This window comes from Planococcus citri, chromosome 1 (genome assembly GCF_950023065.1).
Source record: "Planococcus citri chromosome 1, ihPlaCitr1.1, whole genome shotgun sequence".
In the NCBI taxonomy this organism is placed as follows: domain Eukaryota; kingdom Metazoa; phylum Arthropoda; class Insecta; order Hemiptera; family Pseudococcidae; genus Planococcus; species Planococcus citri.
The window spans coordinates 62,906,815-62,934,603 of NC_088677.1; the positions used below are offsets into that span (position 1 = coordinate 62,906,815).

The following is a 27,789-nucleotide window of genomic DNA, read 5'->3' on the forward strand; positions in this document are numbered from 1 at the left end:
ACATGATTCTTCTTTGAAAGCTCAACTTTTTTGTGATTTGGTCAAGTAGACAGGGTACCCTATTACACCCATTAAAGCAACTTGTTTTCATAACATGGGAACCTAGAGCACCTCCAAAGGACTAGTGGAGAAAAATGTGCTTTTACATGAAAATCCTAGCCCTGCTGAGTAGACTCGAATTTCATTTTATTCCAATATCATCTATGAATCGAAGCTCAAAACCACGTGAATATGCCTCCATCAAGTTAAATTTTTGTCACGAACTTATGGCTCGTTGGTGAGCCAATTTTGAAAATGAAATTGACCCAATTATTGTCCATTTGGCGGTTTTTTATTTCCCTCAAACTTAATCTTGCATGTTTACGACTACAGAAATCCTATTTTACACACAAGCAAGTTTCATAAAAAATTTCCCTTTCTTGGGAATTTTTTCCCTCTTGAAAAATCTATTCACGTTCGGTGAAAGCTTCAAAATATCTCATAATTAACATGCGGTAAAAGGTTGAATGAACTTGGAAAATATTAGGTACAACACTTTTTTTCTCCTAGAGAAAGAAAAGAAGGGGAAAAACTAGCAAAAATAAGAAATTTCTAAAAGAAGGCAAAAACTCATTAAAATGTATAATTGCGTTTAGAATAACCTTCCGCTGGGGTTGTATTGTTTATCAAAAAGTTGCTCCATTGTAGTTTTTTTTATTATTTTTGGAGTCTAATCAAAAGTTTATTTACTTATTATTAATATTTTTTTTTGGGTGAGGCATCAAAAACTTTTCGCATTTACGAGTATCTACCTACCTATTTCCTTATGCGACTCCTTTCTACTGTACTCATTCCAGGTACTCAGGCCACCTACACCTTTAATTTTTTATTGTCCTCATACAACGATTTATACCTACATAATGGGATAGTTAACGACCATAAATTCAAATTGAGTACCTTCCATCACTCTAGTACCGTGCTCAAGTGAGAAGGTGAAAACAAAACTTTGTAATAAAAGTATTTCAATTTACTTATATAAAATTTCAGAGGACGCATGGATATTTCGCTTTTACATATTTATTTTGTCCTTCAATGTTCATTGTTCATTTTCTATAAACATGAATTTTTGTAAACTTTTGCCCTCGCTTTGCTCGAGTGTGTTTGCTTTTCATTTCTTTTAAAATTAAAATTTTTAATTACGAACCCAATACTCAAATTCTAACATCATCATTAACAAACATCATTTTCGTCCCTCAAAATGGGAATTTTTGAAAGTTTTTGCCTTTCATTCGTTTAGGGCCCTGTGTTTTTTTTCAAATTCAACTTTTAAAAAAATATATCTACCTATCATTCAAATTTTAAGAAAGTTTGAGCCAAAAAACATACTTTTCACCAGAAAAAACTTTACTTCCCAAAACAAGCTTCTGCCCTCGCTTCTTTTCATTTTTAAAATTGAAGTTTTTAAAAACACATCATTTAAATTCTGAAATTCTGGATCAAAAGAAATAAAGAAATTGTTTTTCACCTATCCAAACCAGAATTTTCGAAAGCTTTTGCCTTCGCTTTACTCGAGCCAACCAAAAAAATCCCAGTTTGAAACTTCGATAAATTCAAAAATGAAAATAACAATTATTTTTTAATGAAACTAACCTAATGAGACTTGAGAGTATTACATACCGTACAGTATATCAATTGGCAAAATGGTCATTATGAAAAATTGGTATTTTTTCTCACATCAGTCAACACCTCCCCCCCCCTCCCACCAAAAACCTCCAGTTTTTTTCTTGTTAGGTTGGCTTATTTTTGTAAAATGGTGTAGTGGGAGAAAATTACGCCAGTGGGAGAAAAATATTATTTTCTGTCGCTTATGCTGGGAGAAAATTATTTCTCCAAAGTTCAGTCGCCGTAAGTGGGAGAAAAATATTCTGTCGCTTTAGTGATAGAATTTTTCTCAGTCGCCTAGGTAGGAACGTATTTTTCTGTCCCCTTGGTGACAGATTTTAGTGACCAATTATGAAGTAAACGACCATGCCGAGACTATTTTCCATCTCTACATTACAATTGACCAATTATATTCGAGAATTAATCGAATATTGCTGATCTTACGCGATTACAACTTCGTACTTCTGGTGGTGGCACCTAGTTTCCCACCACTTCCGCATCGGTGACCAATAGAAAACCAGTTTTACACGAATAACGCCGAATACGCACGGATATGACGTAATATTAGCGCCAGCCGCGTACCTTAGCGCCACCGGAAGTGTACGACGCGTGCGCTACTTATCCCACCCATTTCCGACCTGATTTTCGTCTAAACACGACTATAAAACGCCATGTAATGAGACAGATCGCCACTTCTCTCGACTTTGGTTGCGGAGAAATCATTGGTTCCTGTCTACCTGATCAACAGCTCTAGCCAATGCAGTCGTCAATGATGCCGCCGTTGCTGCCACTTGGGTCATCACTGGATGTGTTTTCAACTTTAACCGGAAGAGGTACACATCCGACCCAATGGAAGAAACTGGATTCAGCTCATGGGATAAAAGTTCCGGTGCATTGTTACTTCCATTCCTGTAAATACATGGCTAAATGGAAAAGGGATTAACGACTCCCCTATTATCGTCGCCATGGACGATAATTTAGACAATTTTGAGTCCTTTTTAGGAAATGATGGTAAATCTGGCGTCTGTCTCAGACTACCATCCAAACATGGCATAAATAAGCATTTTGATCCGCTTTTTATTTTCCTTTGTTTCCTAAATTTCTCATTATTGCATAAGTTACTTATTGGATAAGTCAAACAAAAAATTATTGGATAAGTAAACCCCAGCGATGCACATTCTGCCATTATTGGATAAGTTATTGGATAGGTCAAACACAAAAAAACACAAAAAGTCCACAAGACAACAATGAAAATTCTCAATTTTCCTCTATTTCCTATTTATTTCGTGTTACGAGTTTCTTTTATTTATTGACTTTTGTCTTATTGACTCATGGTAAGTAATAATATCAACAAGTAAATATTTTACCTCAATTCACCACCAAGTACCTAAGTAAATAATTACGTCATAAAAGGTTAATAATTCCATCATTAACCGAGGTAATTCAGCAACATCAAGGATTCGATCATTCAACTTTAACTTCATTTTTAACCATTAAAGATTGATAATCTCATCTGTAACCGAACGAATGTCCCAATTCAAGTGCATATTTGCACTTGAATGAACTCAAGTGTGTGTGTTTTCAGCTAGGTTCGACGCATATCTTTTACTATGTTGTGTCCCCACGTAAATATAAATAAATTTAAACTTCAGGAGGGAAACCCCCAACGTCCGCGATTCAATACGATCTTGAGATTGCTCTGAGCTAAGTCAACGAATCGCGAGTGATATTAATTACATCCACTCCAACCGCATCATTATTATTATTATTATTGAACCCAGAACCAGGAGAGTGCATGATAGGATATCCAGTAAGGCAAAGTAGATATAGGCCCATTAGTTTCAGCAGGTCGTGGATCGTCAGATCCTATATTTATCAAAAGAATTCAGAAAGATCAAAAATCTATTGGAGATTTTTGAAAGAGGCAATGAAAAAAATTATTTTTCCGCTTATGGTAGTTTTTGAATTTTTCCTGAAATTTATCCCCTCCGCAATGGAATAACTTACAAAATTAAAAAGAACAATTATTTTACAACTCGCGTTTGAGTATTTGAACCAGAGAAAAACAGCAGGAGAAAGATTCTATGGGAGGGAGGGGGAGGATAAAATTATGAGGGCCCCATTCGGTGCATACACCAGGCAATAACATGTACTAAAATAGTTATCCAGGATAGTTAGCAAAAACTGACCCATTTTTCTCTGAAAATGAGCAAAAACAAAAGGTACAGTATAGTGAAACGTCCTAAGCAATTTACGAATACAACTGTCTTCAAGAATAATGAACAAATGAATTATTTTCATCAACTGATGAAAGCTTTTTCGATTCGAACCAAAATCTAATTTTTTGAAAATAATACCTCTAAAATTTGGGACATTTTTTGGATTTTGTCAATTTTAGAACGATTAACTTTTGATTGAAGTAAAAAGTATTCTCAACTATTTTCGATTTAGCCGATTTTTTTGAATAAAAAAATCTAACATTAATTTCATTATTTTTTACTTGATTTTTAATAAAAGTTTGTGGACACTCTCTCCCCCGTACCCAACTTAATAATTCAAGTACCTAGAAATATTATTAATAAGAAAATGTATCTACTATCTACTTAGTACTTACTACTTACATCCAGATTTTAACAGTTATTTTAAATCGCGAACGAACAGTCTCCAAAACTTCGATAAGATAAGTACACAACACATTCAACTGTAACCAGTTTTATCATATTATGGAGCCTCGAACAGCATCGAATCAGAGGAAAGATCGAACTTTTTCGGGATTTCTCGATAAGGCTCGGAAATGTTCATCGCAGAGAAATGTAATTTTTTCGGGATTTCTCGGTATGACTCGGGAATTTAGACGTTGACTGGCCAATTCAGTAGATTTTCTACCGTTTTGCAGTAAAAAACTACTGCTTTTGAAAAGTCAAAATGTCGTGACTGCTAAGGAGTGAATTTTCACTGTTTCAAATTTAGAGAGAAAGAAGAAGTTTAGATGGTTAAATTATAGTGATTTTTTAATCCACCAACCAAGGGGAACTCATAAATGAATTTTCAATAAAGTCCTTCTTGATGTAAGTACTCTCTAAATTTGAAAGAGTGAAATTTCACTGCTTAGCAGTCACATTTTGCTTTTTTAAAAGCAGTAGTTTTTTACTGCAAAACAGTGAAAAATCTACTGAATTGGTCAGTAAAAATCATTTTGATTGATCATTTCAGTAGATTTTCTATTGTTTTGCAGTAAAAAACTACTGCTTTTAAAAAGGCAAAATGTCGTGACTGCTGAGTGCTAAGCAGTGAAATTTCACTGTTTCAAATTTAGAGAGTACATAGAATCACTCAGCTCCCATTTTATTGGCAAAAGATCACCAAAAAGAAACGTTATTTCACTCCTTTAATTGTATTGGCTTGAAACTGGTGTGATTTTACATAAAATAAGTCTTCTATATACTACTTTTTTCCAAATATTAATTCATTTCAGATTCACGTTGCGTATTCGACATTGTGCTTCTTAAATTATACCCACCGTCGTTATTTTTTTATCGACTTGATAAATCGAAGAAAATTATTCGTTCAAAAAAGCTGAAACTGCTTAATGCGGAGCATTTCGATGATAAGCTATATTTTTATAGAGTTGTTGTTTTTTTCGATCATCAGTTTATGGCGGGCTTTTTTTATTACTTCTTCGATACGCTCCCTTCGAAGATATTGTGAATATTGCTACAGGTCAAGGTACTAAAGTCATCGTTTTCGGACAATGCTTGCGATGCAACTGCCAAAAAGAATCATAAAGTACCCCACTCACCACCGTCGTCGTACGTGTGAGATTCTAAAAAGTAATAACATTTTCGTGCCATCATCGCCTATCTTGGCATTCCACTCAACGCATTTTTGGGGTGAAAGAAGCTAGAGCGATGGCGAAAGAAAAAAAAAACGAGCGAAATAAATGAAAAATGTCCGAAAAAAAAACAGCCTCCGTCGTCGTCGAGCATTGTATTATTTAAAAAGCTTCGAAAAAAACCTCACCATCATGCTAGAGAAGTAGTACAAAGTGCAACAGTAATAAAACTAAACGTTCGCAGTGAAAAGCATCAGCTTGCCATTTTCGTTATATTTTCGTAAAATTTATCACCTTTTTGCTGTGTTTAGTATTTCTGAAATATTACTCGCCCTTAATATCTTCCGCTCGCTGCTAGTTATGAAGTTTAAATAATGACTACAATATACATCATCGTCAACAGCTTTTTCAGTCTACTTTCATTGCCGAATATTTTTTACGATGAAAGTTTTAGTTTTGTAAGATTTGATGCTTTAAAAGTTTCGTATACTAGCTGGATATAGAGGTGGAGGAGGGGGGAGGGGAGGATTTTCGACGCAGTTGAGAAACTTTCAACGTTCTGCTATATCGGTATTATATTAGGTGAGGAGGAAATTAAAAATGGTCCGAGTTACGTGAGAAATTGTTTATCGAGCTGAAATTTGTTAGGCGCTTCGACGCGATTTAATTTCAACTTTATTTGACCTGCACATTTTGCCAGGGCAACTTTAGGCTTAAGTTATAGAAATTGACCCCTTTTCATAATTCCACACCAAGTTAATATAAAACAGACGCGGATACTGAGTTTCGCTCCCAGATGCAAGTTTATTCCACTTTTGTTATATCGATAATTAATTTCCAAACTTGCAACCGCTGCTGTAGATATGAAAGATTTCACCCTTGTTTCGAGCTCGAATTTCAAATGAACGACGACCGACGACGGGCGTTAATGTTTTTATCATTATGCCCAAGTATATCGTTGTATGTATCAAAAAAAAGCATCGTTGCGAGCTGCAGTACCTATTACCTAATTTTACACTATTTTGCCTGACTTTAAGAACTGAAAAACATGCCAATTTCTGACATTCAAGTAGACTTTAAGATCTTAATTCTCAGTCTCAAAAATTTGAAGAAAAAAAAAACGATGAATTGCTGAAATGATGTAAAATTTTTTAAGGACGACTTTCTAAAATTTCACCCAATTTCTTAAAACGCGGAGAATACTCATTCAAATGATTTTTAATTGAATCGAAATTTCTACATAAAATGGGTGTGAAGTCTCCTCTTCTAAGAATCATATAGGTATGTTTATTGCTCAAGTTGTCTTGCTCAAAATTTCAAATTTAAAAAGTGTCTGACGAAACGACTATTAGAAAGTCATTTCTGAAAGTTTGGTAGGTCTGAGTAACCTTACTTATAATAATTTCAGTAATTCATGTGTATTGTCAGAAAATCAATAGGTAAGCTTTTTTCTTACAAGTTTTTAAAGATCTGACATAATAGCCGAAAGTCGACAGGATTTTCCTCCCGAATTTTCAAAGATCTCTGATATATTGTCAAAAAGTCGAGAGTTCTTTTCCACCAGGTTTTCAAAAGCATCAGCTTTGTTCCAAGTTTTCAATAGTCAGCGTCTCTAAAATTTGATCGATTAATGTCGGAAAGTCAACTGAATTTTTCCCCAAGTTTTACGAAATATCATGGATCAGCGTCTTGCAGATTATGATCTTGAAAATTTTGGACCCCCCCCCCCCCCCGCCAACAAACATATCCATGTCAAAAATGGATTTGACCAAAACTAACAAAATCACTGTTTTCAATCTGATCAGTACCTAGAGACGATCGTGAAAAAAAATATGGGAGAATTTCGACCAAGTAAAGACTTTCAGTTGAAGGTTAGTTACTTGGAAAAATTTTTAGCTCCCGAAATGCCCCTGGAGGAAAAGTATTGGTCCTCAAAGTTGAGGCATTTTCAAATAAATTGTTTTTTTTTCTTCATTTTTTTGGTTCCTATATAACTAATTTTAAAAACTAAAAAAAAACAACCGACCCCAAAACTCACCAAATTTTTTCAGATTTTTGAAATTGGCAATGATGACTAAAAAAATTGGCACCACTGCATTCCAAAACATTCCTCCAGTTTCATAAATGATATCTTTCAGTATTTTGGCATAAGTGGTGTGAAATATTTGAGAAGAAAAAATTTTCAAAACGTGCCCGAATTCACTAAGCGATTTGCAAATTTTTAATTGCTTAGTAGAACTCTAAAAGTGGTCTTGGATTTTGATGACAAGGGTTTAGGTCGACGCAGAATCCCAAACACATCTTTCGAAACTGAGCCATTTTTTCCAAAATTGGTTGAGCTGAGGCTAGAGTGAAAAAATCACGATTTTTTCGAAAATGGTTTTTTTTTGAAAACTGTTATTTTTCCTTCAGAAGCTTCTCGGACATTAACATTTTTTTCTGAGTAACTTTCAACTCAGAATGAAGGTCTCTACTGAATTTGGTCGAAATTCTCCGAATTTTTTTTTTCGGTGTCCACTCGTTGAATCAGTTTTGATGCAATTCCACAAAGTTATATCAATTTTTAATCAGATTTGATCAAATTATTTTCTCATAGAACAGGATTGCGCATTTTAAAAAAAACTAAAAATAAAGACTGTATCAGTTATCCATTTAACGAAAAAATTTAATGACTATGTAGTTTAATACCTACCTATTATCATTATCAAAACCGGTCTAATTAGACCCAATTAGTGAAGGCATTTTACAGATGAAATTAGATCATGTATTTTTTTTGGATAATTTTCTTCTTGGACTTGGAACCTTCTATTTTTCGTTTAAGCAACTGAATATTTTTGGTATCTATCTCATTATGTAGATTCTTTTATTTTTATAAAACACAGGAAAAATAATGAGAAACCTCGTTCTGTTGCGAGCAAGTGTACCTAAAAATTATTTTGAGATATTATTCTGTATTGAAGGGTGATGAAATTTAGTTTTTGTAAGCTAAGAAAATCATATGCGAGAACAGCAGCTGGTCACAAGGCACTCTTATGACGATTAGCTCAGCTTCCTCGTACGCTCTTTCCATATTTATGAATCAGCTCATACGCAATATTGTACATGGGCTTCGAATTCGGGAATTTTCCCTTTAGCAAAAAAAAAAAAAAAATGATAATTACAAACGCTGAAAGGGTCGTGTAAATTGAGCTAGCAAAGGAGGAAAGTAGTAAAAAAAAACTCGGAACAGTTTATGAAGGGAAAAAATTCGGATAATTTTGTGTTTGTATTTGGTCGACCATAAATAAAAGTTTTCGTTTGTTGTACTGGTCGAGTGAGTGAGTATGGCAGGAGGAAGATAAGGGAGTGAAAAAAATTACATTTCGATAATTTCCTAGTCTGGGAATCACGCGCGATAACCTCGCTGCGACGAATTTGCTTCTTAAAATTAAAACGAGAACAGAATAAATAAACATTAGGTTCAACTAATTCATATAACGATATAGAATAGTGAAGCTGAAATTATAATTTCATTCTGGCGCCTTTGTTTCATTTTGTTTACGTTGGCGGCAATTATTTTCCAAACATAAAGCTGACAAAAAGTAGTTCGCGGTAATAACTGCAATTTATCGTTCGCTTTTGTCGTGCAAAATTATATATTTTTGCCTTTTTATTATGCTCATCATACCTAGAATCTGGGCTCGCTTATAATTTTATTTCGCCAGAAATAAGATTGTATTTATATCATAGCTGTTTCCGTTTCTTTCTCCTTTTTTTTTCGCTTTTTTTTATTCCTTTAACTATGTGGCTTCCATGTTTTAAAACTTTTCGAAGAAAATATTACCGGAATTGTCAGGAAAGAGGAACAGCTTTTACATAATGTTATCTTTTAAAGTTTACAATTTCATTAAGATAAACAGACTTTTTCGCGGTTTTTTATTTTTAAAAATGTTGCTGTTTTTTTTTCTCTGTAGGTATGTACAATGTTCACGAATCGACATTTCGTTAACTGATGTCGGTGTCTTTTTAGTGTTATAGAGTGCGAATTTCAGCCGGTAAATTTGTAATACGGATGTGAAACATACAAAAGCACTTTAAAATTTTCAAATAAATCAACTGTTTCGAATAGCAAATCTTCTTTTACTTTTCTTTGGCGCGTAATTCGTTCTATGTTTGGAGTTTGGTTCTGCGGTATGGTGGTTTTTCACGACACGAAACTAGTCTGCTTTTTGCTGCTGCCTTTTTCACTCATTTGTATATAGAGGTAGGTGGTTCTTTGTCTGAGATAGAGCTTGGACGAGAGACGACGATCTGTTTTAATTTAGCTAAGCTACACACACACCCCTGCTGCAGCCTTTTTTGTACAAAAAGTTTTTGCGAAATGGTAAAACGGGGTGATTTTAATTTACACGTGTCCAGTGGTCGTCTTCGGTGCCAGCGTATTGTTCGGTTTAATTCGAGCTGTCACTTGGCACGGGTTTACGAACGTTGTCCAAATGACCCTTTACAATCTCAGGTATTTTTTGATAGCCAATTTAGCTATGTTTTTGTTTGGGTTTGGGTTTGCTTTGAATTGTAAGACGTTTGTGTGAAGGCGTTGGTTAGCGAAATTTGAACGGAATTCGAGTTTGTGGTGAAACTGAAGCGATGGTTGGATTAGTGTTTGGATTTTATAAAATACGAGGTGATTCAGTTACAGGGTTGAGAGTCGTCCTATCTTAAATGCAGAGACATGTGGGAGGCAGGGCTGATATGTTTTTTTCTGACGTAGATTGAAAGTGATTCTTGAAAATGAAACGTGTTGGCAGTTGAATTATGAATCGAAATTTCGGAATTTTGAGCTGAAAAAAATGGGCTCCTAAAAGTGCCATTTAGTCGGAGGGCCCACATAAGTATCTACTGCACCACCCCCTCGGCAGGATCCTCCAGGACAACTTTTTTCTTAAAGGAGGAGTCCTGAGGAACATTTCTAGCCCTTGTCCTAAAAAAAAAGTGACCCTACTTACAAAATTACGGCCATTTTGATTGATAGGTCAGCCGAAATCGCAGATTTTGCGTTCCAACATTGGACTGGCATGAGATTTTTTAAACCGTGCAAAAGTAGATCGAAAGAGCAGGCAAATATTCATCACCTGTCAAACTTTCAAGTGCTAAAGTGCCTTTTTCGATTTTTGGTGAATTTTCAAAAATTAAGTTTTGGCCAAAAATGTGGGAAAAATCAAAATTTCACCAAATTGACCTAGAAAGCAGAAATTTGGGATATGCCCTATTTTCGACCTGCCAAATCGATTGAAAACTGTTTCAATCCGTTTTGAGCAGTTCTGGAGCCTCCAGCAGATTTTTGAGACTCGAAATTCCCGTAAAATTTCATCAAAATGGAGTTGGAAAGCCGAAATTTATTCAGCGAACTAATTTCAATACGCTACGAAGTCGACTGCAAGTGGATTTCAAGTCGTTTTGGAGCCTCCAGCGACTTTTGAAAATTACTGGAGCCTCCAGAAGATTTTTGAAACTTGAAATTTCCCCAAAATTTCATTAAATGGAGATAGAAAGCCGAAATTTACTTTTCACTCCAATTTTAACACCCTTTCTTTCGACTTGCGTGTGCAATTTCATGGTGATTTTGAAAAAATCAAATCTCCATAAAACCTTTAATTTTTGTTTGAGTTTGTTTGGGTGACTGAAATTTATCTGAGAAGCTTCCCTATGGGTTCTATGATTTGGTAAAAAAATTATCTAAATCGACGATTGAATGATTGAGAGACTCCCTTGCCCCATTTTGGGATCTATGTATTCACTTTGTGGTATTCTTTTCAACATTATGCATAAAATGTTATTTTGCTGGCTTGCATTTTCGTCTTATTCCTTCTCTTCTACAATAATCCAACCAAGAAAGTGAAACCAAGATGAAACGATTTTTTATTTTTACCCGCATGTCAAATACTCGTCGGATCGTAAAAATTTCATAGCCGGACGACAGTATCGGCGTAAATTTTAATCTCGACCTTCTTCAAACATAACGATAAAATGAAACGAAGAAAGAAAAAGACAAAGGAAAAAAATCCGTCCAGCCGTACTCTCGAGATTCACAAATAACTCGTTTAATGAATCCGTCGAGCGGTAAATTTTCAACACAAAAAATACATTTTGCGTAACTGAAATTTCAGTTTATATCTTTTCGGCGATATTTTCTCGTTTCGACGCGCAAGTGCGATGATAGTATTTTGTAAAAGTATATGAAAAATGAAACGATAAAAGAAGAAAATAAAGAGAAAAAAATTCCGAAGGTTTTGCAGTCGAATTTATTGAAAATACATGTGAATTCGGAATAACAAAACGCATCTAAATCAATTCGACGATACGTTTGGTAGTTCGTATACAGTCGTCGTACAAAAGCAGGCCTTTTTTCTTTCGTAGTTGAAATTCGTCTCGTTAACGATGAATCAAAAAACTGTAATCAAATTTGAAAACTCTGCAAATATGATGCCTTAAATCTAGAAATACATTTCGCTTTCTTTGTCGATATCGACGAACAATACCTATACTGGCAAGAGTAGGAGTAGAAACAAAGAAAACGAGTTTAACTTCCACTTGGAAAATTACCCTTTTAAGTTTTTCAAAAGCCAATACATAAAACTAAAGCGTACAAGATACGAAAACAGTTTGCAAAGTATATTTTGACACTAATGAGGTAAGTTTTCGCAATAGTTTATTTTTTTCGTTTTTGGTAATTTTTGTATATGTACAAGATGTTCAGCAAATTGTACCTACCTACGTATATAGCCTGTTCAGTCTCGGATGAGATTTTCTACTGGCAAAACGATTGATTTTTTTTCCACTCTAGTCAATGCTGGAATACCAATTTAAATATAGAAGTTTGTAGGATGAATAATGCAGATTTACGTTTTCAAGATGTTTTTACAAATAAATGAATATTCAAGTAGGACCGAAGAGTGGTACGTTTGGTTGTGAATTACAGAAGATATTTTACGACTACCCTATGACTAATCTGAAACAAACCCTTTTTATTAATTTTCTCGTCGTTAAGAAAACTAAAACCGGAAAAAAGCAGATAACTAAGAAGGAAATGGTTCAGGATGTCGGGGGTTAAGTGGAAATGTAATTTTGGCTTTTGCTAAAGTCGAGGCGAGGCGTTGCGCTGGTTGTGTTAGAAAATATAACCAAACTGCAACCGCTACTCAACGGTTATTAATATTTTAGACTGTACCGAAGGACGTGACCACCTTAAAAATGTACATGTTTGCAAGCATCCAAGATGAAGACAAAACTATCGAGAGAGAGAACGCAATTCCCAGCGTCTCGACTTGCGCTTGGCAACGATGTTTCGGGGGAGAAAAAAAGGAAGCCAACGGAGTCTGATCCTTTAGACTTTCGCACGGCTTGTATTTCACGCGAAAATAAGAATTCCGCTCAAGGGTACGATAAATAATGCAAATAACATTGGCCTAAATAACTAGCATGTTTTTACCAGACGAGTGATATGTTGTCCGTATAGCTTAACTCTGATCCCTGTGGTACAACCGTAGTTCAACGTTTACGAGAAATTTAGCGCTGAATTCGAGCGTTTCTTGTCGATACCGAACAAAAATAAATTTTATTACTCGCCAAAGTGTCAGGAAATTTATGTGAAATTTGAATGCTTCCGCGCTTTAAACGATATCTTCTTTTTGCAGAGTAAATATTCGCTGTTTTTATTGCGATTGCGAATAAGTGAACTTTGTTATATACGGATTAGCTATAGATCTAGGTGTATGGATTTCCCTCGAGTGATTACCTTACCTACAGACTCGTTCGTTTTATTCGTTCACACGTGAAAAACTATGCGATTTAATTAAGATGAGGGATTTTCTTATACAGGATGGTTTTCGTTGTTTTCGCGCGATATTTCGTCAATTGGTAGAACTGGCTGAGGAAAACTACGTTAAGGCTGTATTTAGTGCTCAGAAATGATTATCTGATGATCTCATTAGATTTGATCTTTCAGTGTATCCTTAGTTCTCTCCTCGCCCATTTTGAAAACATTTGGGAATTGAGGGACGTGGGAGATGAGTCATCTCCTCCATTTTTATACCAGGTTTTCCAATACCAGTGTGGAATGAGTTGAGTTATCGACTCTAAAATCTGAAGGTGCAAGATTAAGCTATTTCATCATTCTTATTGAATCTTTAAGGTTGCATAATTCCCAAACATACCTCTATTGCAGAAGAATTGAATGTTATGACGTTTTACCTATTGCAAAGTGGGCGTAGAGTCTTCTCTCCGAGGAAGGTTTTTAATCATGGATATGTTTTCTGCTTTGACTTACTTGAATTTTTTTAAAAGTTAGTTTTAGGTACCTACATGAACAAAAATCGTGAAAATTTCAGTGGGACTCCTTCCAACATTTCTAAATTTTTAAAAAATCTGACATACTTAATGTCAGAAAATCAGTGAATTTTTCCCCTAAATTTTCAAAAATTTCGCCGATTTTCTTCCAAAGTTTTTAGAACCTGTCATATAAAGTCGGCTAATTTTTTTTGTCAATTTTACAAAAGTTAGCATGACGAAGTTCTCAAGACACTAAATCAGAAAACCGATGAATTTTTTTCCCAAATTTTCAAAAAAATCGGCTCTTCTTCCACAGCTTCAAATTTATGTGTCACACGAATGAAACCATTTTTTTGACTTTTAGTGCCTTTGGGGAGGTACTGACTGCTGAAGGCCGTAGATGGGGCGCAATCAAAAAACTGATGTCATATTCGGTGAGAATAGGTATACTAATACTGAGCCATGAATCACACCGTTATGTTGGAATACCATTAGGATGCATTACCCATTTGTAAACCCTTACATCATTTGCCTATTTTTCCTTCACACCAATCACATTAAACATATTCGTTGGAAAATGATTTTACCTCGATACAGCAAGTCTCACGAATAAAGTCCGTAGAGCGAACGCCTGTAAATTTACTTACGAAATCGAAGTCTTAATGACAAGCAGAATTTTACATTAAGCCGTCAAAAAAATTATTATAAAAACGCTATGATATATTACTTGTATTTTCATAACCAGGTAACAAATACTCGATTATTATAAAATTGATTGCTTCTATATATTTTCAATTCGAGCAGAAAAGTAATTTTCCTGTTTGCTCACCTTAAACGTTGTTCCGCCTGTTCCTATGCTTTCGTCCTTTCTGAAATTCAAAATACGTCTGTGATTAATGACGAATTTCTCGACGAAATGTAATCGTTGCCATCGTTCAAAGGAATTCCCTCCTTCGAGTGAAAGTTTAAATGGAATTTCAAATGAAAATATGGGCTTTTCTTTCTCTCTTTTGCCACCTTCTATAACGAGTGCTGTTTGCAGGAAGGGGATACCTGTGATTTTGGTAGGAATATTTTAATTTATCGCTAGACAAGCAAAATTACCCGCCCTTCGGGCAGGCAATAGAATTTAATACGTGTATGTACTGAAGTAACCTTCAAATTTTTATGAAGATACTATGTGGTATATACCTACTGATGAAAGAAAATCTCGCAAAATACCATATACTCGTAGTTGCTGAGAAATTATAAAAAATTGATAATTTTTCACACTTTTTGGCTACATTGTAAAATTTGAGATTTCATCCTAAGGTCCATTTCTCTTGGACGAATTCCGGTTGACATTTGTGAAAATGAAGAGTGATATTCCAAAACTCGCTTTGTCCATTTTTATCCAAGTGGGTTTTTCAGCAGTACTTGGTAGATGAAGTAGTAACTCACATTCCTACATCATCAACCTACCAAAATGAGCTGTTAAACTCACCTAAATGGTCAATTCACTAAAATTTTAAAAAAAAATAATCTTCCAAAACGCGCTTTATCCATTTTTATTGAAATTTTTTTCAGCAGTATTTAGTGTATGAAGTGTAGGTATACCTACACTCCTACATCGTGAATCAACCCAAATAAAGTGCTAAACTCGCCTAAAAAGCCAATTTACCCGTTTAAAGGGAAACTGTTTTTCCTCTCTCCTGAAAAGTTGTGAAAATGGACAAAGCGAGTTTTGGAATATCACTCTTCAAATCCAAAGTCCAATCATCAGTCAAATTTTTGTGAACAAAATTCTTTTGGAATGCTCAAAAAAAGTTGTGCATTAGTAAATGTATCTGCGTGATTTTATTTTGAAATTTAAATTTTAACCCATTTTAATAGGTCCCTTGGAGATTTTTCAAAAATCTTGACACAATTTTGGGTCCAAAGTTCTTCAGAAACGCTTAAAAATATTTTCGTTGAATTTTTTATTTTCTTGTTTTCATCAAGATGTCTCACATGACACTGCTCAAAAAATCCCAAAAATCATGAACCTTTTCAACTTATTGATAGGTAAATCCTTCAAAAATGCTCCAAAAATATTTTGAATTTTTCGAGAAATTTCAAATTTTTCATTTCAACATTACATAGGAACTCATGCACAAATTAATGACACCCCTATGCCTGGGCGAGCGGTTGCCATTTTTTTTTTTTAATCCCAAAAAGTCCAGTGGACCATATCTATACCTTCCAACTTGAGTCTATGGTCAATCTTTCCAATCGGTGGGTTCAAGTCATTTTGTAGCCTCCATCGATTTTTAAAAAAAATTGTAGATCCTTCAGCAGATTTTTGAAATTTGAAATTTCCACAAAATTTCATCAAACGGATTTAGAAAGCCAAAATTCAATCTGCAAACTAATTTAAATACCCTGTGAAATCTAGTGCAAGTGCTTTCAACTCGTTTTTAAGCTTTTAGTTACTTTTTAGTCATTCAAGGTCAACATGAACGAAACAATAGGGGAAGTTCCAAATTTGTTAAATCTTGAAAATGTTTTGCCAGACTCGACAAAGTCGTTAAGTTTTGTAAATTTTTAGTCTCAATAAAGGGATTTATTTAGCAGAAAAAAATGTTTTTTTACTTCTCGAAATACAAAATTTTGAGAGCTTTTGCCCGAAATTTGATTGGGTCTTTTTGCTTAACTTATGTTTTTTTAAACTGAAATTTCTACAAAAAATCAGTCAAATTTGTAAGTCAAAAAATCGAATTCTTCCCATAATAAAAAAAAACATCGTTCTCTCAATCTCAACCATCAAAATGAAAATTTTCAAAAGTTTTTGGCCTCGCTATTCCTGGCTCAATTTGTTTGATGATTATATTTTTTGTACTTACAAAATGAAAATCAAAATTTTTTATAAGTCATAATAGGCTATGAATGTAACCTAATTACCCACATAGATATATCAAATTTTTAGTCTTAATAAAAGGATTAAATTGCCGACTTTTTTTGAATTTAAAGCACATTTTTGGCTCAGGCCTGTTCATTTTTTTGTTTTTTGTTTTTTTTTTCAAAATCAAACTTCGTAAAAATCTATTATTCATTCGAATTCAAGAAAATAGATAAATAAACTTCTCACATAGAAAATTTTTTTACAATTCTGAGAGCATTTGCCCTCATTTTGTTTGGGTCTTTTTGCTTTCGTTTTTTAAAACTGACTTTTCTATAATGAATCACTCAAATTTTGAAATTTTTTAGCCAAAAAAATGAAATTCTTCCCATAACAAAAACATTGTTCTTTCCATTATCAAAATTAAAATTTCCAAATTCCATCTTCCTATATGGGTAATTCTCAAAAAAAGGTAAAAATCGTGTACATGGCAAATTTCTCAAAGGTTTTAGCATGAAATTTTTTATTTTTTTTTTGGTCCATTCAAGGATCATCCCCCACACGTTTCACATATGGTATTGAGCTTTTTAGCCCCTCCTTTCATTGGTGTACATTCGATTTTATACCCCAAATGTCCTTCGACTTGGCTGTCACATGCCATGTTTTTGAAAATGAATGTTATAAAGTGTCATGAACTTCATTTTTTGGGGGGAAAATTGACACATTCTCATTATTATAGAACACGAAGGTCCATTATTGTGCAAATTGCAATTGGAATAAGTCCATAGGAAGCTCACATTTTACATTTGCAAACTGTCACACACTTTTTGCGCAAATTTTAGAGCAATTTTCAATTATTTTTGGTAGCTTCCCAATCCAACATTTTTTTCTGGCGAGTGGCTGCACTGGTTCACTGTCCTCATAAAAATGTTACCCCGCAATGTTATTTTCAAAACCTACGCAATGGCTCGTTCTGATTGTACTTGTCTCTGAAAATATGATATTTCGCAAAATCGGTGTCCTTCGGCTTGCCTTTTTATTTACCCTGATGAACCCGCCAAAAACGATAATTGAGAAAGGGAAGTTATTCTACATAATAAGTACACATTTATTACGTGTTAAAAATCGAATAATGTCCAGTAGGTAAGGCTAGAAACGAAAAAACGTCGAGATTGTCCTTCGACTTGTCCAGCGCCCATTTGTCCTTCGACTTGGCCAAATTTCAGACAGCTGTACTTTTATCGCGCTAGTCAACATATTACACGATAATACAAGCAATTTGACATTTTCTCCCTCCCCACACTTCACCTCTACCCCTACCAAAAAAATAAGTCCAGATTCGAACTCTGCGGCCTGAAAAACATAAATCGACATATTACACGATAATATAAGCAAAATTTGGCATTTTCTCCCTCCCCACACCTCCCCCTCCTCCTCTACAAAAAAAGTAACTCCAGATTCGAATTCTACGACCTCGAAAACATATCAATTGACATATTACACATCGATGAGGGTCGAATCCTAATTATCACAGTTTTAGGGGGGCTAGGGCCCACAGTGGGGGGATTGAATTGAGGCCAACACTAGAAAAGGGATCTGGGACACCTATACCAATGATTCCCACTTGAAATTTTCCAAAAAAATTATTTTTGTTTTTCAAAATTATGCACATCAAAATTGACCCTTTTTTTGAGAATTACCCATATACATGAGATGAGAGCAAGATTAGCATTTTATCTAGATCAAGGCAATTTGGCAATTTTTAATTCAAAATTCCCTTGATTTAAACTAATTTTATACTGGACATTCAAAAAAGTTAGACTATTCTGGATGTATTTATCAAATTTCTTGTAGAATGTTGTATATTTAAACTGATTTTATGCAAGGTGTAAAAATTTTAATGACAATCAAAAAAAAAATTAACATCGGGACATAATTATCAAATTTCATGTTTTGAAACTGATTTTTATGCAAGGAGTAAAAATTCCAAATTGACTAAGTGAAAAAAAAATTGGAGTTGAAGAAAAAAAAGATATAATTGGCCAATGAGTTCACCCCTACTTTTCGAATTTCTTCAGGAATAGATCCACCTTCAATCTCCTATTCGCAAAGTACCTATGTTAAAAATTGAAGCTTTGATGATTTTGTAAAATGCTTAGCAAATCGGAAATATTCGGCAGCGAAATGAAAGCTCAATGATATTCGTGACGTCATCAAAACTTTGAACCTTAATTACAGCTTTTTAAGGCCTATAATCGCGAAAAAAATTTCAGTGCAACCATCTACGCATCACGCTGAACATTTTGAGTATTTTTTCACAATTTTCCGTCCAGCCGTTTTGCAGTGATGGCGTTACAAAGAAAACACCACTTCAATTTATTAAGTAGATGTATTCTTAATAGTACTTACAATTTTTCTTATCGGTGTTATTATTAGCACTGTTTTCTCCCATATCGTGTTGTAGTTGTAATGTTGTACAGTATCGAGCTTTCGATATTATTTATCATTTAGACAGGCTCATTAATGACGATGTACTTATCTGTTACAGGGGTCCGATGTTGCCATGGTAAGCTTGTACTTTATTTCTGTTAATTATTTGGAATTTTCGACGTGTGGGTACGTGTGCAGGGGTAAGCTGATATCATTGTACTTATGAAATTAGTGTGTGAAAAAAATGTATAGATACCTACTTATCTTGAATTTAGATAAAAATTCCTGGCAAGGAAAGTTACTCTGTATTATGACGTGTGAGAAACAATATTTAAAAATTTCAAGCTTCTTTACTGTACAGTTAGCTGAGCTAGTAGCCTTTAAATGGGAGTCATTTTAGAAAAAATTGGGGTTGTATCTCGGTCACCCCTCTAAGATACCACTTTCAGCCCTCTATCAATGACTTGAAAATGAGTGAAATATAAAAATTGTAAAGTTGAACTACCTAAATTTACTACACTACCTACTTGAAATCAGGGTGGCATGAATCCGGTAGTAGACGTACAGAGTGTTACACTCGAATTACAAATTGAACCAAATCTCTTTATCACGAATTTGATTCGTAATTCTCACGATATTGTCCCATACATTCATAATTTTCAATCAAATCAAAACAATAAGCTCCGAGCTAATGAATCTGAATGAAAACTGATTCTAAAAGTATGATTTTTTTCTATTTTATAAGTAATATCTAAGTACATACATACTTACAATGGCCTTATTTATTTGAAATGAATTTGTTATCACGCAGTTATCCGGATTTAAAATTTTTAATATTACGTCAAGATCATCAAATATTTTAATTTAGGAGAATAATTCATTAGGAGTAATAGTAGGTACATATGTACATGAATATATTGATTTGTATCTGATGATTAACTAAAAAGTGTACTTTTTTTTATAGTCAATTGAAAACAATCTGAAATCTTCAATTTCTGCAACAAATTACTCAATACCTTTATTACACCCTGAAGTCGACCCTTCGAATCGATTGCCACTATTTTTCAGCCGATCTGGAACCTTCAGCAAAATTTGACTTCTCTCTAGCTACAAATTTCAAATCGCTCTGGAAAGTGATGTAATCGATTTCCCTTGTTAGTTAGCTTGTATGTAGATTACTTAGGCTACGGACATGACATGAGCGTTGAGCGTCAGCGTGAGCGTTTTCAAATTTTCAAAGTTCGTTTGACGCTCTCGCTGATGCTCAAATATCAAAATTTTTTGATATTTCTGAGCGTTGAGTGTCATCGCTCAGAAATATTCTCGTCAAAATCGTCTAACGTTAAAATTACGTTTTTTAAATTTTCGCCAACGCTCTCGCTAACGCTCAACGCTCATGTCGTGTCCGCAGCCTTACATCTGCTATTGTTCAATTTTTGGTCACGTTGAAAACAATATGATGAATGAATTCATCATCAGTTGAATGTTTTTCATGAAGTATCAAACAGATGAATACCTTGGCGTGTCGATAATGCTTAACACGATCGTTTATATGATGCATATGTTTCAAACAAATTTCGTCTTTATAAAATGTATTATGTGTTAAGTATACTTATAGGTACATAATGTTGCTACAACACATAATGCTTACGTAAGCATAATTTTGCGTCCTGGTGCTCCTTCTGCACATTATTTATTATAGCCCATGTGACGTTTGTGAAACTCGAAAATGTGATACAAAAAATACATATCGTATCCAGATTATTTCATTAGGTTAAATTAGAAAGTGCTCGTTCGACCATTAAATTGATGTGTTCCTACTTCCTAGAGCAAGCTTATTGTTAGATACTTAAAAGTTGATACCTATCAATCACTTTTTTGTTTTCGAGTACCAATTCTGAGTTTTCATCATAAAATTCACATTCTGCACTTTGCAGCCATACAGGCCTATAATTTATGTATTTATAATAACCTATGTGTAGAACGAACTGAGTCCATGATGACTTTATCTTATTTTGAAGTAATCGTTCGTAGAATATTAACGGACGATTGTATAACATTCATGAACCGTAAGAATGTTATCAAGCAAAGAGGATAAACTCCCAGCGCTCTTGCAGAGATTGGTCTTTGAGTTTGACACAGGAGTATGTAAACATCTTTACGCATTGATGTGCACCAATACCACGGTGTAGAATATACAGCAAAACTCAATGCCGCTGCCTGTTGGAAAATGAATTTTTGAAATGTCATTACATTACTGCGTATGTACTCACATACCTACTATTATAGGTACCTAACCTACCGAGTCGTCTATTATGTCTCCCGTCCAACATAGCACAAATACCCATTGAATCGTGCTAAGAAACACAGATAGTTCTCTCATTCTCACTGTGATTGAGATATTGGGCTAAAAAACATTTTGAATTAGTACATACGAGTACATTAAAAATAGAAATCAAATATGTAAATAATATTTATGTAATAGTACATAGGTAGATAAGATACTCTATGAGTACACTCACTGATATGAAGAAAAAAGCATGAGCGACCTGAATATAAAGCATACATGGCAATATAAAATCTGCTAATGCTTCATAAAATCCACGAAAACGTTCAATCATTCTGAAAGCGTAATGAATTCTTCATTAATTAAAATAATTTTCATTATTCTATGGAACAGTAAAGGTAATACATAAATACATAACCTTACATACTTGATAGCGCGTTGATAATCCTTGTCACATTTGATGATAGCGTTTTTGAATTTGGGTTGCATGCTTTTGTATGATTCAATTGTGATGGGATCTGAGCTCAGCGAATTTAGGTCTTCGATGATTTTTTGTATTTCATTGTGAAATAGAATACCGCAAAATGTAAAAATGAATGAGATCATGGGAAGGATTAAGTATAATAAAATAGAAGCTAAATTTGTCCCAATGCTAAAGATCAGGAAAAATGACAACGATCCGTATTGCTCGATTCTCGGTGGGTGAACGTGGTAGTAAATATGGTTTTTAACCTTTTCCTCTTCATAAAAAAGCAATACACTCACACAACAAATTAAACTATATACTGCAATAGTTAAACAGTTGTGTAGAACAATAAGCTTGATCCCTTTTCCCAAATTCAATTCCTTTTCCGTTTTATGGTCATCCAGTTTCCTTTTCATAATAATATGATCCGCTATTTGGATCGCATCGAGTAAATCACTGCGGTAGCGAATCACTGAGGTGTATGGTACTAGAACGTAGCAAAAGACAATAATCATGATTATGAATATCGTATATATGAACGCAGCTGCATCTTCGTTACCACCATAAAATAAATAGGATACTGGTTGAATACAGCCTGCCAAAAATCCAGAAATTTGCCATGAAAACAAAAATATTTTGGTGTGCCGGTGAAACGTAGTGCTGAAGTATACTTCTCCCAAGAAACAATACACCAAATAGAACTGATTCGCGATCGTCGATTTGTATCCGAAGATATTCTCTTTGCCACGAACTTGGTTCAAAATTTTCACGATATCTTTCAACACATTCATAATTTTCAATCGTCGGATTAGTATGTACCTATAGGTTGTAAATTTGAATGAATACTGATTTTTGTTAGGGATGACCCTTCTCAGTACCTTCCAGGGGGTAGATACTTTGTAAGTTACACGCACCTATTATTATTGTAATGTCTTTTTTAACATGCAATTACAGGATTTTAAATTTTTAATAATAGGTATACCTATGTTAAAGTCATCAATATTCAAACTTTACAAGTATATGGAGTAACTATGATAAAATATTATTATTACGTAGGAGGTATACTCGATAAGCAGGTTGGCAATTATTAGGTACTTATCCCAGCTAATTACATTTCACTTATACGATACCAGTATTACCCACGACAATCAATAATAAATTAACAAAGAGAGAACACAATTACATGTAAACAAATGTATTAAAAGGTTATATCACACAGATACAATAATCACTCGAAAATGCACAATTAATCGATAAATCTACACCACATACTCGAGCTCAAAAAGGGACACATAATACATGTTAAAAAATAAGCAAAATTCGCGTAAATATTGTTATCGTTTATTTTTGTCGTAATTACCTGTAAGGTAGAGTGGGGTAATTGCAAAAACGGGGTAATTGTAAAATTGTGACCTCATGCTAACAAATATCAATTTTCTGGTTGTGCCAACTAGGGGGTGTCGAAGCAACAACCTTTATCGACATATTCACCTGGTCACAACTCGCGGGGTTCAACTTGAAGTTCTGTAGCAAACACTTTTATCAAAACATGTTGAAACCACTCATAAGTAAAGTGAGAGGTGTTTTTTTTAAAAAATGCATGTGAAATAGAAAAAACTGTCGATTTATCTGGAATTTTCACGATTTAGGGTCATGAAGGATTGAAGTTTAAGAAAAAAAAAACACAAACGTGATTTTTTGGAAATTATTGGCAATTTTGTAAAATACTTACTTAACGAGAATTTAAGTCAAAAAGCAGCACTTTGAAAACTTTAGCAAAAATTATCTCATTTTATAAAAAGTAATCATGTGCCAAAAAACAACTTTTTCCCGCAATCTCTGATGATGTCCAAAATTTTTTGGAATTTTCTACAAAAAAAAAACCAACACTTTGTAGCCATTTCGCTGAAAAACGAAAATTTTGTTCATTTTTGAAAAAGCAAAACTTAGACAAATTTTTGTGAAGAGCAGGCATAAGGAGGGGTTCTTGGCCCAATTTCTGGTAAAACAGTGAAACATTTGTGTAATTCTTTAAAAAAAAGTCAAACTTTTCAAAGTTGAAAAAAAAATGAAATTTTCAATGAATTGAGCTAAAAAAGCGAGAGTTTTTGACAATTTCAGCCAAAAACTGGAAATAATGGTAGATATTATACTAATATTGGCAAAAAAATATATAGGTAATGCATTAATTTGTAAAATTTTTACTCCAGAAAATGGCAGAAAACGCGATTTTTGAATTTTTTAGGCTTACATAATACATGGCCCCGGTTAAAGCGAGGACAAAAGCTTTTGAAAATGTTGAATAGATAATTTAAGAAGCAAAACAGCACTTTTTTTTATACAATAACAATTTTGTTCGAGCGAAGGGCAGTTGAAATATTTTCATTTGTGTATAATGGGAGCATCGATCTGAAATTTTTCTGGACGACTTTTAATTTGAAATGAAGATCTCCGCACTGAATCTCGTAATAATTTTTTCTCTTTATTTTGATCATTTGAATTTATAAAAATAGATTACACGTAAATAACTTTAAATACGCACGGAGATTCTAAAAATTAAAAAGATAAGTTTTTTGATCATTTTCAAAAAGTGGTCGCTCTTCATTTTACCAGAATTTTTTCGTTCGAAAATTTCAAATGCCGAAGAAAACAAGAAAATGTTAACTAAAAATGAAGAAAAAAATAATTTTTTTCATCGTTTGAAAAGTGTAGGTACTTAGATACCCACTTTTTTTATCGCAAATTTTTGAAAAATTCCGAAGTCATCAACTTTTGCTATAAATTACTCATAACTTTCACTAAACCCTGACCACTATTTTTTAGCCCATCTGGTGCCTTCAGCAGAAGTTGACTTCTCTCCAGTAATTTCAAATCGTCCCTGAACGCGTTGTAATCAACTTCAATAGCTTGGAATTTATCTTACAATAATTTCGGCATTCCAAATCCATTAGAGCCGGTGAATCGCAAATCTGAGGTGACGAGTTGAAAAGTGTAATAAATAAGTTACTCGATGGCGCGGGTGTTTCGATAGTGCTTAACACATTATTATTAATAGTTTCATACAATTTCGTCTTTATGAATAGATATGTACCTAGGTGTTGTATTTAATTGCTACTAGGTACTCATAACACTGTAAGTACAGGTTTGCATACTGGTGCTTCTTCTGCATATTACTCGTAAGTCGTACTAGGTATACCTATTATAGGTAATAAAAGTGAAGTTTTTGAAACGTGAAAATGGTATTTAAAAAAATACTAAAATGACTGAATCTGAATATTTTAAGATAAAAAGTGCTCATATTATTATTCTTATGGCTAGATATACATACAAGTTATAGGTACTGTACAATCATTCAATCAAAGCACATTCACTATAGGTTTTACGCTTTTTGTTTTAAAATATCCCAAGTTTTTATAAAATACAAATTTTACAGCCATACCTATCATATGTATTATGAAGCAAAAAGGATAAGCTCCCAACTCTACAAACGAAGCTTAAAATATACAATTTCGTTTTTACTTTGTATTAACTTTTTTATCGCAAATTTTTAAAAAATTCCGAAATCATCAACTTTTGCTATAAATTACTCAAAACTTTCACTAAATCCTGAAGTCGACTCTTTGAATCGATTTCCATCATTTTTTAGCCAATCTGGAGCCTTCAACAAAAGTTGACGTCTCTCCAGTAATTTCAAATCGCCCCTGAACCCGTAGTAATCGCAATTTCAATACGAGGGTAATTCTCAAAAAAAAAGGTCAATTTTGATGTGCATAATTTTGAAAAATAAAAATCATTTTTTTGGAAAATTTCAAGTTGGAATCATTTGTATAGGTGCCCCAGATCCCTGTTCTAGTATTGGCCTCAATTCAATCCCCCCCCCCACTGTGGACCCCGGCCCCCCAAAACAGCGATAATTAGGATTCGACCCTCATCGATGTGTAATATGTCGATTGATATATTTTCGAGGTCGTAGAATTCGAATCTGGAGTTATTTTTTATGTAGAGGTGGAGGGTGAGGCGTGGGGAGGGGGAAATGTCAAATTTTGCTTATATCGTGTAATATGTCGATTCATGTTTTTCAGGCCGCAAAGTTCGAATCTGGACTTATTTTTTTGGTAGGGGTAGAGATGAGGTGTGGGGAGGGAGAAAATGCCAAATTTTGCTCGTATTATCGTATAATATGTCGACTAGCGCGATAAAAGTACAGCTGTCTGAAATTTGGGCAAGTCGAAGGACAAATGGGCGCTGGACAAGCCGAAGGACAATCTCAACGTTTTTTCGTTTCTAGCCTTACCTAATGGACATTATTCGAGTTTTAACACGTAATAAACGTGTACTTATCATGTAGAATAACTTCCCTTTCTTAATTATCGTTTTTGGCGGGCTCATCAGGGTAAATAAAAAGGCAAGCCGAAGGACACCGATTTTGCGAAATATCATATTTTCAGAGACAAGTACGATCAGAACGAGCCATTGCGTAGGTTTTGAAAATAACATTGCGGGGTAACGTTTTTATGAGGACAGTGAACCAGTGTAGCCACTCGCCAGAAAAAAATGTTGGATTGGGAAGCTATCAAAAATAATTGAAAATTGCTCTAAAATTTGCGCAAAAAGTGTGTGACAGTTTTCAAATGTGAAATGTGAGCGTCCTATGGACTTATTCCAATTGCAATTTGCACAATAATGGACCTTCGTGTTCTATGATAATGAGAATGTGTCAATTTTTCCCCAAAAAAATGAAGTTCATGACACTTTATAACATTCATTTTCAAAAACATGGCGTGTGACAGCCAAGTCGAAGGACATTTGGGGTATAAAATCGAATGTACACCAATGAAAGGAGGGGCTAAAAATCTGAATACCATATGTGAAATGTGTGGGAGATGATCCTTGAATGTACCAAAAAAATAAAATAAAAAATTTCATGCTAAAACCTTTGAGAAATTTGCCATGTACACGATTTTTACCTTTTTTTGAGAATTACCCACGAGTAGCTTGGAATTTAATCCTACAATAATTTTGGTATTTCAAATCCATTAGAGCCGGTGAATCGCAAATCTGAGGTGACGAGTTGATAAGTGTGAATAAATAACCGTACTCGATTGCGTTTCGATAGTGCTTAACACATTATTATTAATAGTTTCATACAATTTTGTCTGTATGAATAGATATCTAGGTATTGTACCTAATTGCTACTAGGTAGGTTCCTACTCATAACGTTGTAAATGCAGGTTTGTATATCTATTGGTGCTTTTTCTGCATATTATACCTACATATCTAATATCTATTATAACGAAAGTGACGTACAAACCTATTTGAACGTGGAAATGATATTCAAAAAATACTAAAATGACCTGATTTGAATATTTTAAGATAAAAAGGTGCTCATTTTACCATTCATAATAAGTTGTAGGTATACATCAACGTTATTTTGGAGTATTCATAATGACTAGATGCAAGTTATATAGGTACAATCATTCAATCAAAGCGCATTCACTGAAGGTTTTATGCTATTTGTCTTGAAATCTTTCGAGTTTTTATAAAATACAAATGCAGCCATATAATGTTGTCAAGCAAACAGGATAAGCTCCCAATTCTACAAATGAAACTTAAAATATACAATTTCATTTTTACTTTAAATTTAAAAATTACTATATTTATGCTAAACATAAATGATATACCTATTCCTCGAGTGTGCTGGCAAACGATAGTCAATATGCGATGTGCGTGCATTCATAGTATTATTTTGAAGTAATCTTTCGTAAAACATTGACGGACGATTGTATAACATTCATGAACTGTAAGAATGTTGCCAAGCAAAGAGGATAAACTCCCAGCGCTCTTGCAGAGATTGGTCTTTGAGTTTGACGCAGGAGTATGTAAACATCTTTACGCAACAATGTGGACCAGTACCACGGTGTAGAATATACAGCAAAACTCAATGCCTCTGCCTGTTGGAAAATGCATTT

The 27,789-nt window shown here is 34.0% G+C and overlaps 2 protein-coding genes across 11 annotated transcripts in view; one reads left to right on the plus strand and one right to left on the minus strand.

The window, feature by feature from the left end:
* Positions 1 to 27,789, plus strand: part of LOC135833255 (leucine-rich repeat neuronal protein 1-like) — a 579,754-nt gene that overhangs the window by 162,382 nt on the left and 389,583 nt on the right. For all 3 annotated transcript variants that reach the window (XM_065346963.1, XM_065346965.1, XM_065346964.1), the window contains exon 3: positions 19,186 to 19,203. The gene's annotated coding sequence lies outside the window, so the exon portion shown is untranslated. The remainder of the gene's footprint in view (positions 1 to 19,185; positions 19,204 to 27,789) is intronic.
* LOC135833258 (odorant receptor 10a-like) overlaps positions 20,581 to 27,789 on the minus strand; it is a 30,080-nt gene continuing 22,871 nt past the window's right edge. For 6 of the 8 annotated variants that reach the window (XR_010556430.1, XM_065346972.1, XM_065346971.1 and 3 more), the window contains 4 exons: positions 21,782 to 27,771; positions 21,590 to 21,689; positions 21,370 to 21,474; positions 20,581 to 21,287 (listed from right to left, as the gene is read on the minus strand). Coding sequence is in view for 2 of the 8 variants with exons in the window: in XM_065346972.1 (XP_065203044.1) it covers positions 27,562 to 27,771 (210 nt within the window). In the remaining 6 variants the exon portion in view is untranslated. The remainder of the gene's footprint in view (positions 21,288 to 21,369; positions 21,475 to 21,589; positions 21,690 to 21,781; positions 27,772 to 27,789) is intronic. The other 2 variants (XR_010556432.1, XR_010556431.1) reach the window with 2 other exon arrangements.